Genomic DNA, 18,528 nt, shown 5'->3' with positions numbered 1-18,528 from the left:
TTATGAGAGCAAGTTTGCTCTTTTATTTTTTTATTTTTTTGGAATGAGGGGGGGGCAGGGTGGGGGGCAGCAGGGATTACGAGCTGGCACAGCAGGATGCTAAATGCGTCAAGTCATTACCAGTCATTATGTAATACTGAGCATGATAAAATACAGCCTCTGTAACAAGATATTCTGTCAGCTGCTGGCTTCTCTGTACTAAGACAAAGGAATGAATGCACTGGGTATTCATGTTTCCTTTATTACTGAAATGTGTTTATGTATGTAAAACAGCACATAAGGAACATTTCTCTGTGCAAATACATTTGGTACTTTAACAACAACCACAGATTCTCATAAAAACCAACGGCATTTTCTAGGTCCTCTGAAATAATAAATACAATATGCTGACATTTGCCAAAGGTAGACCCCGTTACTTTTGTCAAATAAGAGGGTGAAAGTGCATCGTCTGACAGTCGGAAAAAGGTTGAGCAGGACGACTGAAGCAAGCGTGGGTATCAGATAGAGGGGTGTTACAAATCATGATGGACTGCTTTTGCCCCGTGCAGTGAGGTAGGGACACCACGAGTGTGCGAGGGCAATAAGTGCTTAGATTAAACCACTCTGGCGTCCAAGTCATCTCTGAATTACTAAACAGGAAGGTCAGGGAGCCAGAACAAAACACAGGAAGTGCAATACACATGCTTCACGGACCATCATACAATTGCCAATAAGAGGGTCTTACACTGCACCACAAATAAGATATCACTTTTTCCATAGTCAAGACTTAGAAATAAATAACTGTATAGATTGTAGCAACAATATCATACACACAATTTACCAAGGGTTCACAGTGATATTCAGAATAAGAAATTAGCTTTTTTGATTACACTGTGCCACCTGAAGCTGATTTCACTGAAAAGTGTATTCAGTGTTTCTGTTTTGATACAGACCCGCAATGTGTTTCTGAGGGGGGGAAAAGGCTCATGTAAACCAATACCAATACCAACTCTTAGTTTAGAATTAAATATTTGCATTTGTGATAGTGCAGGCACTGAAATAACGCTTAACTTGTACAGTCCATGTTGCAGTGGTTTGTTTTTTCCTTCATGCCTATTTCTAATCTCAGCCACACAGCTCATGTGGTTCTTGAAGTTTCCAGAGGTAATTATGACTCCTGACAATCTCAGAGGAACCAGTAACACCAAATATATCATTTTGTTGTTCAGCATGTCTGGCCTGGCTGAGACACAGACGCTTAAGTTTCTCACATGTGGCTTTGGAGGATGAACAGCTTGAAGCAGCTGAGGATGGACTGTGGATTGTACCTGTTTAACACATACTAATAGTTGCTGTTATCTGACCCAACCTTTCTTCAAAGCCAGATCCCACATTTTTCATAGGTATAACAAGGAGCCAATGTAGGAGGCAGCTCCATGTTGGAAACCCTGTTTTCAACTTTCGCTGTGCGAATGACGTGACAATATAAGAGAAAAAAACCCCGCCAGCTGGACACTGTCCGTGTCAGGAGGTGCGTGTATGATTTTGATCATGACTACAGTGAAGTTTTGCTTCATTCAGCAACAACGTGAGGCACACGAGTCAGGAGACACAATGTCCCTTCTGTTACAAAGAAAAAAAAAAAGTTAAAGCAAAAAGCACTAGGTTAAAACAAAAACTGTGACCTTTCAGAAGCCTGACATGCACAAAAGTAGCCAAACACAGGGTGAAAACTACAAGCTATCTCTTGGAATTCCTTTGAAAAACCTGAACAAGGAGCAGTTTTCAATGTGATAAAGGAAATGGTGCCATCCTTTAGGATAAGTTAAAGCACAAGGAATAAGAAGGTATTCAAGAAAGGCTGATCACACCTATCCAGTACCACTCACCGCTTCTCTGTGGACTATTTACAGATTGGATTTTGGATACGGCTTCTTTGTAACGGAATGACATTTTCGAGGTTTCTCTTAAAAACATCCATTCCCACCATTAAAACCTAAACCCATCGCCTCAGAAGTGAACACCGCCAAATATCTGTATAATACAATAGTGCTTTGCTGGGTTATAAGAGTGAGTCATTATGGACAGGTATCATACAGTGAGTGGCATAGTGGGAGATGCATATTATTTATCAGGATAAGGTGGGGAGGGTAGCAAATCCTGGTGAAAAGCACTTCATCAAACCCACCACAGCTCGGACCAACACCAGAGGTCTAAGTCTTGGACAAGTTCACTCGGTAAGACGCCCAGTCAACTGGGCCTACTAGAAATTCAAGTGCATAAATTAAGGAAAAGATTATCAAGGATCATGTTGGCCTATTGCTCCAAACAACATGAAGGCCTTTGGGTGTTTGCTGTACTGATAAAAGGCCATTTTGGGCGAGATTGATTCCTAGAAAAAGTAAAGGGAGCAGGAGTAGGCTGTCAGTTGCAAGTATTATGTACATAATCACACACCCACAGTACAACATCTCCATCAATAGTCAGAGCGAGCAGAGAGTCTAACGTCAGGCGTTTCTCCGGGAGTTACTGGTGGCGGATGAGCGGCCTGTCTCATGATCCGGTCTGTATTTGAGCCAGCAGATGAGCCATGTGACGACCACTGAGAACATGGCCAGGATGCTGGCTACTGACAAACAAATGGGTCCCGCCGGCGAGGGAGGAATGCTGTGACTGTGCACAAAGATCAGGCCCATGAACAGCAACACCAGCATGGACAGAAAGGAGAAGATTACGCACACGCAGCCGGTGGTCAGCGCCACTCTCTTGCAGCTCTGACAGCTGTCGTAGCGCACCGAGTCCTGGGAGAGGGTCGTGGCCGTGGACACGGTGGTGGACGGGGTCGCCTGGCTTGCGCTGGACGTCCCCGACGCCTCCTCCCGGCGCAGGGCGACGAGAGCTGGGTGCAGCGGCGGAGGGTACGGCGGCAAAGCGTCCTGAGGCAGCGGGTCTGAGTCGATGTAGAGCGGAAAATCCTCCGTCACCTTGGTATTGTTGGGCAGGTTTTGGATCCGATAATCCGGCACCGGAGTCCGGTGGCGACAGACGGGGCAGCTGATGCGCCATGGCCGCTCCTCCCGGAGGTGAAGCGTGTTCAGGCACTCCTCGCAAAACGTGTGCAGGCACTCTAGGATCTTAGGAGCCCGTCGGTCAAGGTCGAAATAATTGTAGCAGATTTTGCATTCGTACTCCTCGTACGGAAACGCCGAGGAGGCCTCGCCGGGGGGTTCCGCTCCGTTTGATGCCAAATCTACCTCTGCCATGTCATCTTTCGCCATTCACATTCTCCGGTGAACACAAAGGGAGCTGGCGGACAGATGCTGATGACGGTGCACGTCTCTCCTCCTCTCCCCCTCCTCTCCTCCCTGTTCATTGAAACGCCATCATCCCCGCAGACAGTGTTGATGTGTTTTAATAATCCCCTCCGCGTCCTTTACGAAGAGCACGGCGTCTGCTCCGTCGTCTCAACGACCGGGATCCCGGTTAAATATTAAAAAGCTCTCATTCGGTGTTGGGCTGTGTGGGAATAGATGATGTAATGGTGGTGACTCCGATGCGAGGGCTCATCCATCCAGAGAGTCCGTGCATCCCACAAACCAGGGAGAGAGGGTGAGAGAGAGAGAGTGAGTGAGAGAGAGAGAGAGAGCTGCTGCTGCTGCTGTTGTTGTCTGTGTTGTTGTTGTTTTCAGTGCTGTGTGTGCACAGAGAACAACTATGACAGCCATACTCGATCCCAATTACGTAGACCATGCCAGATTACAGGAAGCGCCAATTTGGTCAACTGGGGGCGTCAATCCGCCGTTTCCTGTAAGAAAGAGCATCAGTCACACAATGTGCCAGTTAAACTTCCAGTCAAACATAAGTCTTTGCTGGCGTACGTTAACAGAACAGCAGCAGCCCATTTGATAAAGGGAAGCGTAGCCTGTATGTTCAATAAATCATGTCAGCATCATTTATCAGAGTATGGAGGCTGTAGGAACTGCAGCCTGGAGATGTAGAAAGTTGCGTCATCATTAGGTCTACAAGTTGTAGAACTTCTTATTTATACACTGTAAACAACAAGAAGGTATTTTTGTGTTGCTGTTATTACGTCAATCAAAACGCTTTTTCTAATCTCATAAAACTCACTAAAGTAACCCAGCTCAGGAAAGGTTTTAACCCCAATCTCAGACATTGAGGTTAAAATCTTAATTCAATTATGTGGGGAACTTCAAAGTGATGAGTCTGAAGCTGAATGTTCTATTTGTCCCATCATCATCAGTGGATTACAAACGAGACCCAGCTATCAGGTATGAACGTTAATCCTGATCTGACTGTCTCGTGAGGGGTTACAAGTTGGGGCTACGTGGCTGTAAGACACATGGTATTACTGCATGATTAATGCAGAAATGATTAATCCTGTGGTTCATTTCCCTAGAAGTTATCACCTGATTGATATCCTCATACCTACTGACATGACAAATGAGAAATGAATTCAAGTGTTCTTTTCAGCACTTAAAGAGGGGAACATTTTCAAATGAGAAGGTGAGTTCTGAATGAAGAACAGTCCCCTGTGGTGTGCTTCTCGGCCCAGAAACCAGGAAATATATCTGTCTGGTGGACATGATGGTGGTGAGCGAAGATTAATTGAACTGTGGTTCTTATATTTGCATAGTTTATGGTAAATATAAAAATAATCCCTTTTCTGACTTCTAGCATTTTGAAGACCTGTTCTGTGTCCCAAGACTCCACTTTGAGGACCTCTACTCCGACCAGGGAGCACTAAGTGGACACCATTATTTTATATGTAAACCATACAGCAACATTTTCTGAATATAAAAAAGTTGCTAAAATAAATTGAACAAAAAATGCAACATGTAAAAAACAAAGTCCAACTGCTCTGTATTTCTAGCTCAGCTTTACACATACGCAGATACAATGTCTGTCCCTTTTTACCCATGTTTGGCACATCAGCAGGTCAGAGGGCTACAGAAACATAAGCGAATCAGAGCTGTACTTTTTTATCTGGCTGTGTATTATCAATTAGCAACATGTCTGTGCAGGGCTGTAACAGTTTCAAAGCTTATGTCCTGCCAACAAATACATGGGATGAACTTTGTTAAAACTTTTTTCTTGTTTATAATAATATTTAATGGCGTGTTGCATCGCATTTCTTCGTTTTTTATTTATTTTCTTTTTTGTTTCAGTGAATGTAACTGCATCATAAAATTATCATTTTCATAACACTTTACAAATACAATTACAATCAACAGCAATACAGCACCTGTTTCTGCTATAGTATGTCACCACTTGGACAAACCACACCCACCCACACACACACACACAGAAATGCAGTATTACTAGGCCTAGTGGTACAAATAATGGCAATTCGTTAAGTGAGTTAGTTACTAAATCTAATAAATAATATACCTTCCTTCCACTCGCTATGAATAGCCAGATTGTGATAAAATCTGACCCATTCCAGAATGAAGGTAGGACAAATGTATTAGCTCCTACTCCAGAATACCTGTTCTCCTTCTAGCCACGCCCTTTGCCCACCCCTGTGGCGCACAGCAGCCGCACCTGTACGGATCTCTGCGCACTGCCCGGACAAATATCAATTTCCATTACTTATTTTGCTCAGAACATCCACACCACCTGCTCCTACACCTGTGTCTCCTTCAGCGGACATGCTGGAGCTCCTGGCTTACCTGCAAGACCCGGAACTCGTGGCCCGGTTTCAGAGACGATGCGGACTCTTCCTGGTTGAAGCGGTGCATCACAGTCGACAGGGGACGTGCGCTCCGACTGGAACCGCGGTTCGCGCAGATAAACCACGTGGACAGTTAAGGGGGAAATGGGGCCGCCAGGATAAGAATTCAAACTTTAAACACAAGGAAAACGGATACGCTGTTAGTGTAAGTCGTTTATTGCCGAAGATTGTTCCCTTCAATATTTGAATGGATTTGCAATTTAAATTGCAATTAGAAACCAAAGCGTTCACTGTATCAACGAAGCGTATTTGCATGAGATACCCATAACAGCTGACACTATTTTATAATGAATAAATGCTTACTGTGGTTCACATTATTTTAGGACAGTGTGATTCATGAAACATAGGAAGTGAGTTTAACATGCAACATACAAGGTTGCAGAATTTACTATAGCAATCATTGAAAGAAAACTGTGACAGGCTTTTCTAGTTTGTCCGGGTGTCTCTGTAACCTACCAGATCATCTGCACAATGACAAGCTGTCAGGAATGTTTACATTCTTCTGTCTCTATTTTCTGAGGTGAACATTTTAATTACCCTAATAACAACGTTAAGCTGATCGCAGTCTTGCGCCTTGTGGCCTCTAGGATCCCTTCATAATGGAAATCAGCAGGGACATTGTTTCATTTATTAATCCACAAAAAGCAATATTCATCTATTTTAATGCCCACAATCCTCTAATAGTTGCAGCATATTCTGACAGTAATAACAAAGTCTGAATGGTATGAGCAAATACAAACTTAAAGAGCGCCATTATTTAGATAGACCAGCTGCAATATGAAACTCCTAAAGGACCACTCCACCAGTTTCAGAAATAAAGGCCAGTTTAGTCACCAGGAGTAGTGTTGCTGATTGTATAATCAGTTGTATAATGTCTTCTGTGGTTCTGAAAAAAGTTATCTTGGCTTGGGCTTGGGAACTACAGATTTGTAACAGATTATATTAAAAACTTGCATTAAAAACTGGGGGTGTGGGGTCTGAAAAAAAGTGGACATTTAGGATCCAAGGGGGTCGACGGAAAGACACCAGTTGCATTGCTGCAACTTTGATTTTGTTGTATAACTGGAGGCTAAAAATCTCGGCCTCTGTTGCATTGTTTTTTGACCACTCCTTCGCAAACTTTGTGGAGGTCCAGTACTGAATTATGCTTGGTATTTGTCCATGTGCTACCTTCATCAGCTAAGTAAAGAAATCTAATTGATTTTGTCTTGCTGCCTGTCGTAAATGATGAGATGTAAGGTAGAGAAGCTACACAAAAGGTGATAGCTATCTAGATGACATACACTATGAGGCACAGTTTGGCTGGTAGAGCTAATCTGATCTCATGCTGTTCCAGATGCCATCTTTAGGCATGTGTTCACTGGTGTTTATTGTGTGCAGGGCTGCAGTAGGCCTCAGTATGAGGTGAAGAACTGGCTATTGCACTTCCTCTTCCTGTGCTCGGCAAGCATGGGGCATGAAATCTTCTACATCACCTGCCTGCCTAACATACACTGGAGCCTGGATCCATTTCTGTGCCGACGCCTGGTCAACATGTGGGCTGTAAGTTGCAGCAAGAAAGGAAATGTGTGTGTGTATATGTCAGACCACTTCTGCATACTCAAGCGCAAGTTTTGAGTCAGATGTCCATTTGTTCCACAATGCCACCTCTCTTCTCTCTGCTCTTCGTCTCCCTCTCTTCACCTTTCAACCTCCTTTCATCCTTTTCCCCCTCCGGTGACCTGTCTCTGACACCACTATGTCAGTATATCCCCAGGCCAGGGGTCTACTGGGGCCAGCCAGGCCAGGGCCCCTGTCATGGTGAGAGGCCACACATGAGGACCCATCAGTAAAAAAAATCTGCTGGGGTCTCCCCTTTAGATGTTTATTCTGATAGAATCCAGCACAATGTGACAAGAGACCCTGAAAACATGTCACATGTGATCACAGTCGGAGCACATTTGACACTTACAGAGACACACAGACAGACACAGACAGCCATAGCCCCTCACTCCCGCACTGCGTGTGATGGTAGTGTGTTTTTGTGCCCTTTGTGTCCCTGCCCCGAGCGCTTGGTGGGTGCCCTGTGTCTGAACCCCTAGTTTGGCCCCCCAGGGGAAAGAGATACCATTCTTCTGCCATCCTGGCTGCACCAGGCCCCTGTGTGAACTCTTTTCAAGCACACATAAACACCAACACACACACATGCCCGCACTCCCCACTTCACTCGATAAACACACTCATTGCCCTCCCTCTAGTTAGACATTACCAGCTTTACTCTGTGTTGTCCTCCTCTTAGTCTACCAGCAGAGTGTTTTATTGGCCTCATCAGCGCTCTGAGCTTTCTGTCTCTGGACCGACCATTTGGTCTGTCAGCCCCGAGGGTGCTTCACCCCGCACTTCTGACTTCCAACAGCATCCTGCCATTGTGCTGGTGGAGTTATCTGAGGTTCATGGAGGGCCAGGCACTTTCTCTCCTCTGTCTCACACCCATAACTGGCAACTAAATACCAACGGTTGAAGTGCACCCGTACAAATTAAGACTTGCATGAGCAAACAAATTATAGGTTCATGAATCACACACACACACGTACCTTTGTGTCCTTCACAACTCTCTGTTGCCTTGCAGTGTGACTTTGGTCGACTTAGAAAACAATAACTGTCATTAACCATATGGTCATAAATTACATTGCAGTGTTGTATGGCATTATTGTAGCACAGCATTATGCAAATCATACACCTACTGTGCTGTTGGGAATATCAAAAATTTTAAGTTGTACTTTAACATAATGACATAGAGGGCATTCACTATGAAGTGGGAAAGTGAAGAATGTTTAGAAAGAAACTGCATACAAAGTGTTCACTAGTGATGACAGATGGTGGTCACAGTCAATGACAGAAACTCACTTTCTTCCCAGAGGACAAAACGTTTTCATAAATGATCATTAGCCATTGTAATAGAGACTGAACATCAGAGTGCATTCCATCTGTAAGCAAAAAGACTTCTCATCGCTTGACACAGTGAAACCTGGTCCTGTCATCAGTACAAGGAAACTGTGCTCACCGTTGTTCGTACTGGCATAATAGCTACATTTTTGTGCTACAAGGTGCTTGAAAATGGCCAGATCAAAAAAATAAAATAAAAATAGATTAACAAACTATGAGCTATTAATCAAGAAAAGTCGTATTAGTTGAACTAGACTAAAGATGGGAACAACTCTGTTACCATTTGGGTCAGTTGGTGCTAATAAAACCATGTAGTGTGTAATATGTGAAGGTTCTAATCATAAGTCTTCAGATCCAGTCACTGTCACTCTTTCTCATAAGGGTTTTTTATTTAAACATGTTTGATACTTACAACCATTGACTGCATAAAAACACGGACAGCACATCCCCATTTCCTCTCACTGTACAAAAATGAAGCCAAAATATCCTGGATATGAGCACTGCCATCTTGTTTAGATGTCATCATTTGTAGCCAAAGATAACAACAAATAACTAATTAAAACCAAAATTTGTAGCTTTCATGTTATCCATCCAGAGTCAATGTTTGCGACTGACATTGCCAACCAGTGATGACGTTTGTTTGTGGGAGAGACGTCCCTGTAAATAGATAAAAGTAGAAGAAGAACGGCAAGCAGGTATATGGCATGAGAGTGCACTGCACACTGGCACTTGTTGTTATTTGGTAAAATAACATATTAAGTACTAAACACAAAGTACAGCTGAGACTGATGACAATGCCATCTATTCTTTAGGTATTTGGTCATAAAATTAAAACTTTAAATCTTAACCTTAATAAACTATTTGCTAAATGTATTCATGGAGAAGTGAAGACTTGCTCAGCAAAACAAAAACTATAGAAAACTCTGGAAAAATATTCAATATATATGAAGTTTATAAAAGAACACAAGAGGATTGCCCTGCTACATTATTAAGGCCATGTCAGTAAATTGCAGGAGCCATGCTGTGGGGACTTGGCATATCGACTCCACGTTCATTTTATGGAGGAACATACCTGCAGAAAATTCTTGGTTCAAGAGAGCAGGTAGCCACATTAGTCCGTAGACTCCATTATAAACAGTGGACGGAGGTACTGTGACATCACCAACTGGTTTGTGGACTATAGTTCTGAAGGCTCAAGCTTGGCATTATGGCCATCACCATCTTGTTTTTTAATTTTTTCTAGACAGAAGTGACCATATATGAATGAGAAGTGAGAAGTAATTTTCCCATAAGTTCACGTACAGTCGGACTTCATTTTGCAACCAGATGAGTCACCCCCTGCTAGCCATTAGCAATTCATTATTGCTAATGGCTAGCAATGGCTATTTTCCAGTACCTTGATCAAGGTCACTATGCTGTTATGTGTCACAAAAATATGACCTTGTAATAAAATCAGTGTTTTATTGTTGAACAAAAGAAGCATTTTGTGTATTTACTCCATACAAACAGTGACCTGTGTAATAACTCCTCTTTTGTGTGACACACACACACAGTTCCACACACACATTCTCTGAGATCCAAATGTTGACAGATCAAAGTCCAAAGCTGCACTGGCTTCCATCAATTCACTTATTCATGAGAAAACATACACTCTGGTACAACTATATGTCTGTTTGTGTGTCTTGACCTATCTTTAAATCTTCCCTTAATGTGACCAGACTGTCCCTGGGTCAGTCCTTTGATGTGACTTGTACAAAGACACCAATGAGACACTGGCTTTACTGGAGCCAGCTGAATATGTTGTTTGTGTTGATGGTGAGTGCAGGGGGTGGTGGGGGGATATCATATCATGCAAACTCTTTAACTGGTAGGCAGATTCATTGTGTGAAAGTGGAGTGGGGAGAGCAGTCTGTGATGTGCACACAGTACGGCTTGTTGTATGAATACACAGTAATGCTGAATGGATGGGGTCAGTCGTGTTAAATGAGCTTACAATTGTCTGTCCTCTGTTTATTGTCTACTTGCCAGTTATTCTGTTGGGGTGCATGTGTGTAGGTACAGTGTGGGTAGCTGGAAATATTGATATATGTTACATTCAGGAATGACCAGAGGACGATAAAAGCGAAAATTTTTAGCAATAACCCATTTTTAGAAAGCTTAATCTCATTCTCAGCCTACAATGACCAATGACATATTTTGGTTCTGGAGCTGTTTAGACACCTTAGTTACAAGGAGCATGTGAAGCTAGAAAGATCTAAAGGTTATGCTAAAGTGCGCTAACTTTAACACAACTCCTGAGGGGAGGGGGAAACTGTTAACCTGAATCTATCTAGAGTTCAGAGGGTAGACCTATGCCTAAGAGTATTTACTAATCAACACATTTTTTATCTTTACATAAACCAATACGTAAATGCCAATTTCTGGTTTTATATGCGTTTCATCACATTGAGGTTACCATGCTCACAATGGAAACACTGCACAAAAGTACTGTATGGATGGATAAACTATTCTATTAAGTAGTTAGAGGACTTAACTCCCCAGAAATTTCTAACAATGCCAATATATTGTTCTTTCTAATATGTTGCAAATAATGATATTCTTATGAGCCTCTGCTGTACTTTGTGTTTAGTTCTAATTAGCAAATTTTTAACATATTAACACACATTGTTGTCCCACTTTTAAGCCAGCAGCAGAGGTAGTAACAGAGCTGAACTGACATCAGTGTAAAAGCGGTAAGACAGCAGGAGGGGACACACACAGTTTTGTTACATGTCACACCTGTTCTGCTTCCAGCATGCCAGCATGCTATCTAAGATCGTACTTTGGGGTAGAACTATGCTGGAATTGTTTGATTCAGTGTTCACAGTGGCATTCAGTGTGCATTTTTGAACTTTGGAGAAAGATAGCTATTTCCCCCAGCACCCAGTCTTTATGCTGAAACCTGTAGACTAAATGGGCTGGCTCCATCTCTCTTCTTAATGCACAGATATGAGAGTCACAACATTTGTTTCATCTAACTCTCAGGAAGAAAGTGGTCGAGTGTATTTCCCAAAACACTTGAAGAGAAATTTTAATGCCACAGCATACAATGACATTTCAATTGTGTGTTTCTAACTTCTAACTAAGCATGTTGGGGCAGAACCTCTTCTGTTTCAAAATGACAGTGTCCTCAATCATGAAGCCAGGCCCATAGAGAAGTGTTTTATTTGTTTTGGAGTGAAGAACTTGACTGGCCTGTGCTCAGCCTTGACCTCAACCCCATCCAACACCTTTGGGATGAGCTAGAATACCGCCTGTGAGGCAGGCTTTATTGCCCAGTATGGGTGCTGGACTTTATTAACACTCTGAAGGAGGACACTTTGCTGTGGCCAACATCCAAAATCATGCCCCATCTCTGATTCTACTCATTGAGGAAATCTTTTAGAAGTTATAACTATTAATTTCCATTGTTTTGGAATGAGAGAGTGTACATTTTTGATGTTCACATATTTCTGCTGATTTTGAGTGTTTTAATGTCTGTCAATCTGCACGCATCTCCATCTGTACAAGTTGCTGCACTAACAGGAGACCTACTTCAATATCACATTTGCCATGGTAACAAGAATATCCTGATTACGGTGTCACTAGAGATGGTAATAACAACCTCTCTGTTCTCTCCCTTAAACACACACATTAGTGTCCTGCTCACTCTCTTTGCACTGCCTCCCTGCTCCTCGATAAGACAGCCATTCATTAAATATACAAGGCAGAGCTTTAAATAAACCTGGAGCTGCAGCAGGCTGCCCCTCCAAGGGCCGCTGGGGATCTCATGAAAGAGAATAGGCAGCACATTTGGCAAGGCACACACGCTCTCATACCTATACACCACACACGGACACCTTGCACTCAGTGTGTCATTGTGCCAAGAGCCCTCAGCCTGACCCCTCCTGCTGAAGACGCTGTGTCAGCAAACCCTGGCTCGTTCAATTCTGTTTCTTACAATAGATTTTGTTACCGTTTGACTGCAGCATCTGCACTCCATACCAGGGTGGGTCTCCACTGTTTTTTTCTCTCTTTTCTTTTTTTGTTAAGTGGGAATAGGGATTACTTATTTATGAGAGAAAGTAGTTAGTTCTACAGCATAGCTTAATCAGGATCCTCTACTCATTATTTTATTATCCTTAACCTCCATCGTTCATTTTTGCTTTGGTGGAAAGAACACTGCAGTACTCTTCTGTAGTCTTTTCTGCAGTCTCATTGTAATGATGCTGTAGACTTAATCAGTCAGTTACGAATGATATCGCTATACTGTTTAATAAGGTTACAATAATAATGAAACTTTCCACTAAACACTATTTACACAGCACTTTTCAAAACAAAGTTACAAAGTGCTTGACAAGATAAAATAGATAAGATATCTTGGCAATAAGATTCCATCCGGGAACCAATAAATGGTTTTTGTGAAAAGATACTTCTAAAAGATAACACTGATTCTGCAAGCCTCAGATGCTCAGACAGAGAGTACCAATAATACTCCAAAAACATTCCATAATGGTTCTGATAAGCATAATGTTCCTTCACTGGCATTCATAAAAACCTGTTAAAATCTGATAAAAAATTATTTGTATCAGTACTTTTTTTCTAAAAATGAAAGACAACATTTATAAAACGTACGATGTATTTGGTGGGACCCTGCTTCAAAGTCATGCATGTCCCCTCTCCTCTCCCAGATGGTGATGTATGTCGGCCAGGTAATGAAAGATCTTCTGAAGCTGCCTCGCCCTATCTCACCCCCTGTGGTCAAGCTGGAGCCACGTGTCGATGCCGAATATGGGCTGCCTTCCACCCATGCCATGGCTGCCACTGCAATCTCCTTCACACTTTTACTAAGCGCTCCCTCCAGGATACAGGTGAGCATCACTGGTTGTTGTGGGATACAGCACATACTCACAAGTATGATTTTGTTTTGTAAAAGTTACATGTATATTAAATGTATTATGTTCTATGAGATGCTTTCTACTCACGTGCAGAGCTCTGTGTCCATGTGGCTATAGACTCTTTCTGTTTATTATTGTTATCATTATTATTATTATGCTTCTATTTTACATGAGTTGATATGCAACCAATCAGACATGACTTTATGACCATTGACAGGTGAAGTGAATGACGTCGATTATCTCGTCACAATGGCACCTGGCAGTGGATGGGATATGTTAGAATGAAAATGGTCAATGTAAGGATTTGAGTGACCTCCACAAGGGCTAAATTGTGATGATTAAACAACTGGGTCACAGCATCTCCAGAACAGCAGCTCTTGTGGGATGTTTCTGGTCTGCAGTGGTCAGGACCTACCAAGAATTTCCCTCCAGGGATAAATAAAGGAATTCTGATTCTGAAAAGGCGGACCAAAAGCGGTGAACAGACAACACGGTCATGGGCAGCCAAGGCTCATTGGTGCAGGTTGGGAGCAAAAGCTGGCCCTTGCTGTCTGATCCAATAGAAAACATGCTATGGCTCTAATTACCGAAAAAGTTAATGCTGGTTGTGACCGAAAGGCGTCAGAACCAGAATGCAATATATCACAGTTTGTTGCGTATTTGGCTGTGTGGCAGCAGACCGGTCGGGGTGCCCATGCTGACCCGTGTCCACCACCAAAAGCATCTGCAATGGGCACGTGAACATCAGAAAGGGACCACAGAGCAATGGAAGAAGGTGGCCTGGTCTGATTCATCGTGTTTTCTTTTCCATCATGTGAATGGCTGAGTGTGTGTGCATTGCTTACCCGGGGAAGACATGGCACCAGGATGCACTATGGGAAGAAGACGATCCGGAGGAGGCAGTGTGATGCTTTGGGCAATATCCTGCTGGGAAACCTTAGGTCCTGCCATTCATACAGATGTTACTTTGACATGTACCACCTACCTAAACATTGTTGCTGACCAAGTACTCTCCTTCATGGAAACGGTATACTCTGATGGCAGCAGCCTCTTTCAGCAGGTTAATGTGCCCTGTTGCACTGCAAATATGGTTCAAGAAACAACAGGTTCGAGGTGGTGACTTGGCCTCCAAATTCTCCAGATCGCAATCAAACTGAGCACCTGTGGGATGTGCAAAACAAGTCTAATCCATGTAGGCCCCACCTTGCAATTTAGGGGATTTAAAGGGTCTGCTACTGACACTGCTTGGTACCAGATACCTCAGCATACCTTTAGAGGTCTAGTGGAGTCCAGCCCTTGACAGGTCAGGGCTGTTTTGGCTGCACAAAGGGGATGTACTCAATACTAGGCGTGTGGTCATAATGTTATGGCTGATTGATGTATTTTCTCTTGCTTTCAGAATCTAAACATACGACCTACCCAGTGACTGATTAGGCATGTCTCCTGTTAATGATAATTAATCATATAATTACATTATTGTACAAGTATTAATTGGGAAAAAAACGCTAATTTTTTGACTTTTTATTCCAAGTAGTACTTGAAGTGATGAAGGCACTTTAATTCTAGTTTCAGTTATTATTACTGGAACTGTGGCAATCAGTGGTTTAACTACTCATTACAATAAAAATATTACTGCCATTGCTGGCTGCAAACGATGTGCTTAAACCTCAGTAGAGACAGGAAGCGTAGGCTAAGAGGATGTTGAACTGTAATTGTGACTCAAGGTATCTCATTAGTAGTCCTATTACACTGCCATTGAATTTAATGGATTTCCTCTAAGATTAGTGAAGCACCAGTTAAATTAGTTGGTCCAAATGAGCAGCTTCACTCAAATCAAAGCACTGAATGCAATACAGTTTGAGGCTCGGGGAGCTTGTGTGTATCAACAAGCTCACTGGTAGCTGAGTGGGATGAAGGGAGTGGTCCTGCTGTCCATCACAGAGTCCTGACTGAGCCGTTGGACAATGGGCAGGGAGAGGTGGGGCCAGCAGTCACCATCAGTCACCATCAGCCACACCCGTCGAGCTGCCATTTGGTCTCCTGATGGACTCGACTGAGTCAATGACTGTCAGTCCATGTCTCCACCTCCCTCCTCCTCCTCCTCCTCCTGATTCTTCCCCACTTTATCTCTCCCACTCTACTACCAAGTCAATAAAACACTCAGCAGTGGCTCAATCATCTTAATCTAGCACTGTTTTAATGAAGAACTGAGTGAATCCTTCCCTTAGTGGTTTATGGCCTCTACAGCTGTCAGACGGATTTGTGGTTACATCATTTCAGCAATTTGCCTTCATTTTCTTGCAGTGCTGTTCTCAAGGTCAGAGAAATCATCTCAAAAACCCCAAGACACCCCATGTACAGTAGAACACTTAACTGTGGCTCAACATTCCTCAAGGATTCCCCTGAAAGAAAAGAGCATGCATAGCTATAGATGAGTAGCAGGCTGTTGCAGAGGCTCCTGAATAGCCACAAGGCCTCAGGGCAACTTGCCCGGTTCCCAGAGCAGGTCGGAGGTCACGACAGTCAATCACAGAGTGACCCCCTCCTGTCCTTGGCATCCTTTGTGGCCATTCAAGAACAACTTCTCTTCATGAACTACCAGTGAATAGGCTTCCAGCTGCAAAGGACAGGAAAAGACACAGGAAAAAAGGCAGAGAGGAGGAGAGGAGGGGGGCTCGGGAGGGGAGGGTGGAGGAGGTGAATGAATACACAAGGCCTCTCTTCTCACTGTTATTGAAATGGAGGGGGGAACAAAAACTGCCGCCATAGGTAAAGGAGTGTGCTCAGAGAAGATGGAAGGACAGTAAAGGAATAAAGGAGAAGTGACTTAATGACAGGCAGTATGTCAACTGGGCAGAATGGAGAAGTGGCAGAGAGAGGAGTTACAAGTCGCCATTAAGGCGATTGACGAACGAATGATCTGACCACAAACTAACAGGAAAAAGGAGGGGAAGGTCTAAAAAAGTACCAAATGGCAACCGTTCCTGTGTTTTTACAGAGGAATGTTAGGAATTTTAGCCACGTGTGGTAGATTCTGCTTCCACTGATTTCATCTTTCATCTTTCTAATCAGGGAGTGGTGTTTGTCTTTGTGTGCACGAGGTATCTGTATACCTGATTTCAGCGTGTTTTTGTGTCTCAGTTCCAGTTCGAGGTGGGTCTGCTGATTGCCGTGACACTGTCTTTCTTGGTGTGTCTGAGCCGTCTCTACACTGGCATGCACTCACTTTTGGTGAGCAAGTCCCTACACACACACACGCTCACATAGAGACTGCGGCATAAAACATTAAAGCTCAAGCCCAGTATTCATAATTCATATCTGTGTCTGTTTAAACTGTCTGGCTGAGGCTTTGGTCCAAGACTTATAATGCAGCAGCCATTCTGTGTTCCTTTGATTTGAAAATCTTGATGACATAATAAAGTTATTAAATCAGTTAGGTTTAAGTACACATGGACATCTTTGGAATTAATGATTATTTGTTTTCTTGCCAAGAATAAGATGACAGGGTTGATGTCACCCTCATGCCTGCCCATTAAACATAAGGCTAAAGCAGTGGTTGGTTGGCTTAGTTTAGCAGAAAGACTGGAAACTAAAGGTTAGAGCTAGCCTGCCTCTGTCCAAAGGTCACAAAATCCACCTACCGGCAGCTCTGAAGCTCTCTGACACATATAATCATATAAAAAACACGTCAGGTGATGTTTTTACAAGCGGTGACCGCCCCAGGTTGTAGGAATAGTTGGGCACATGACGCATGTGTCATCTAACTCTTGGTAGCAACATGTTTGTGAACCTACTGCTTTATGGTTGCTGGTAAAACATCATCATTGTTCTACTTTCAGGATGTGATCTGCGGCGTTTTATTCTCAGCCATCCTCTTGTTCCTCACCTACCCGTATTGGGAAACCTTTGACCATTTCCAGCTCACCAGCCACCTCTCCCCCATCGTGGCCTTGTCACTGCCCCTCTTCCTTAGCTACACATACCCAGACCTGGACCATTACAGCACCACGCGGGGGGATACCACCACCATTCTAGGAGTAGGAGCCGGCTGCTCTGTGGGATACTGGGTGAATGAGCAACTTGGGCAAACCTTTGAGCCACAGGGGGTGTTACCTGTACCTCTCCCCACACTGACAGCAAATGCACTGGTAAGGGGTGCTGCCCGCTTCCTTGTTGGAGCTGCAGCATTGGTCGGAATCCGGCAAGTGGTGAAAACATTGAGCCTGCAGGTGTTGTATTCATGGTACAGAGTGCCAAAAAATGATGACTATGCCAGGAGGAGGAGAGAGATTGAAGTGCCTTATAAGTATGCCACATACACAGCTGTTGGACTTGTCAATTCTATACTGGTCAACAGAGTCTTCATTTTACTGGGGCTTCTATGACCTATTAACACAAGACTGATTTATAAATATCTGAACTCAACACAAACGTACCTCATTTGTTGTGTATCAAATGACTTTTTTTCCATGTTAACTTTATTATACAAGCAGCTTCCACAAAGAATGATTGACTAACAGCAAATAAAATAATTTGATCGTTTAACAATAAAGTTTTATGAAGTCTCGGTTTCAGTTTTGATTAAACTGTGTAGTCAAGGCTGTAGCATTTCCTCATCGCAGTGTTGTGTATTACAAGACAAAAAAAACAGCCAAGAACCCCACCTAGAGCCAGACAAGCTCGTACCAGTCTGGGAAATCCTATCAAAACCAGTTTAACTGAAATTTGCAACTTCATTTCAATAGCACCTTCTTTCTTTGTCCTCTAAATATCACTCGGCAGGTTAGAGCAGGCCATCTGCTCCTCCATACAGGCCCGGTTAATGTATCTTGAGCGCTGGCTGAGCAGCAATCAAAGAGTTAACCTCCCTTTGCTACAGTGGAGTTTGAAGGAATGCCGGAGCACCTGTCAGACTGAATTTTACAAGACGACTTGTTATCTGCACAGCTCACTCTC

General features: G+C 43.2%; 2 protein-coding genes across 2 annotated transcripts; one reads left to right on the top strand and one right to left on the bottom strand.

Moving 5' to 3' along the window:
• Positions 1–222: 222 nt before the first annotated feature.
• LOC124058868 (E3 ubiquitin-protein ligase rnf152-B) lies at positions 223–5,779 on the bottom strand. The gene is made up of 2 exons (XM_046388465.1): positions 5,670–5,779; positions 223–3,784 (listed from the first exon to the last, which is right to left on the bottom strand). The coding sequence occupies exon 2, from the start codon at positions 3,255–3,257 to the stop codon at positions 2,487–2,489; it is 771 nt and encodes a 256-aa protein (XP_046244421.1). The 5' UTR covers positions 3,258–3,784; positions 5,670–5,779; the 3' UTR covers positions 223–2,486.
• On the top strand, positions 5,511–18,145 carry sgpp2 (sphingosine-1-phosphate phosphatase 2). Its single transcript, XM_046388463.1, has 5 exons — positions 5,511–5,876; positions 7,112–7,273; positions 13,366–13,545; positions 16,714–16,803; positions 17,412–18,145. Exons 1-5 carry the CDS (start codon positions 5,649–5,651, stop codon positions 17,955–17,957), a joined length of 1,206 nt encoding a protein of 401 aa, XP_046244419.1. The 5' UTR covers positions 5,511–5,648; the 3' UTR covers positions 17,958–18,145.
• Positions 18,146–18,528: the final 383 nt, after the last annotated feature.

Source organism: Scatophagus argus, chromosome 5, assembly GCF_020382885.2.
Source record: "Scatophagus argus isolate fScaArg1 chromosome 5, fScaArg1.pri, whole genome shotgun sequence".
Taxonomy (NCBI): Eukaryota; Metazoa; Chordata; class Actinopteri; family Scatophagidae; genus Scatophagus; species Scatophagus argus.
This window is presented reverse-complemented; position numbering and strand designations above follow the sequence as displayed.

Bases quoted from the DNA above. Each gene is read 5' to 3' on its own strand.
- sgpp2 (XM_046388463.1), top strand. From the start codon at position 5,649: ATGCTGGAGCTCCTGGCTTACCTGCAAGACCCGGAACTCGTGGCCCGG. The intron at 7,274-13,365 runs GTAAGTTGCAGC...CTCCTCTCCCAG, and splicing joins GCCTGGTCAACATGTGGGCT to ATGGTGATGTATGTCGGCCA. The intron at 16,804-17,411 runs GTGAGCAAGTCC...TTCTACTTTCAG, and splicing joins CTGGCATGCACTCACTTTTG to GATGTGATCTGCGGCGTTTT.
- LOC124058868 (XM_046388465.1), bottom strand. From the start codon at position 3,257: ATGGCGAAAGATGACATGGCAGAGGTAGATTTGGCATCAAACGGAGCG.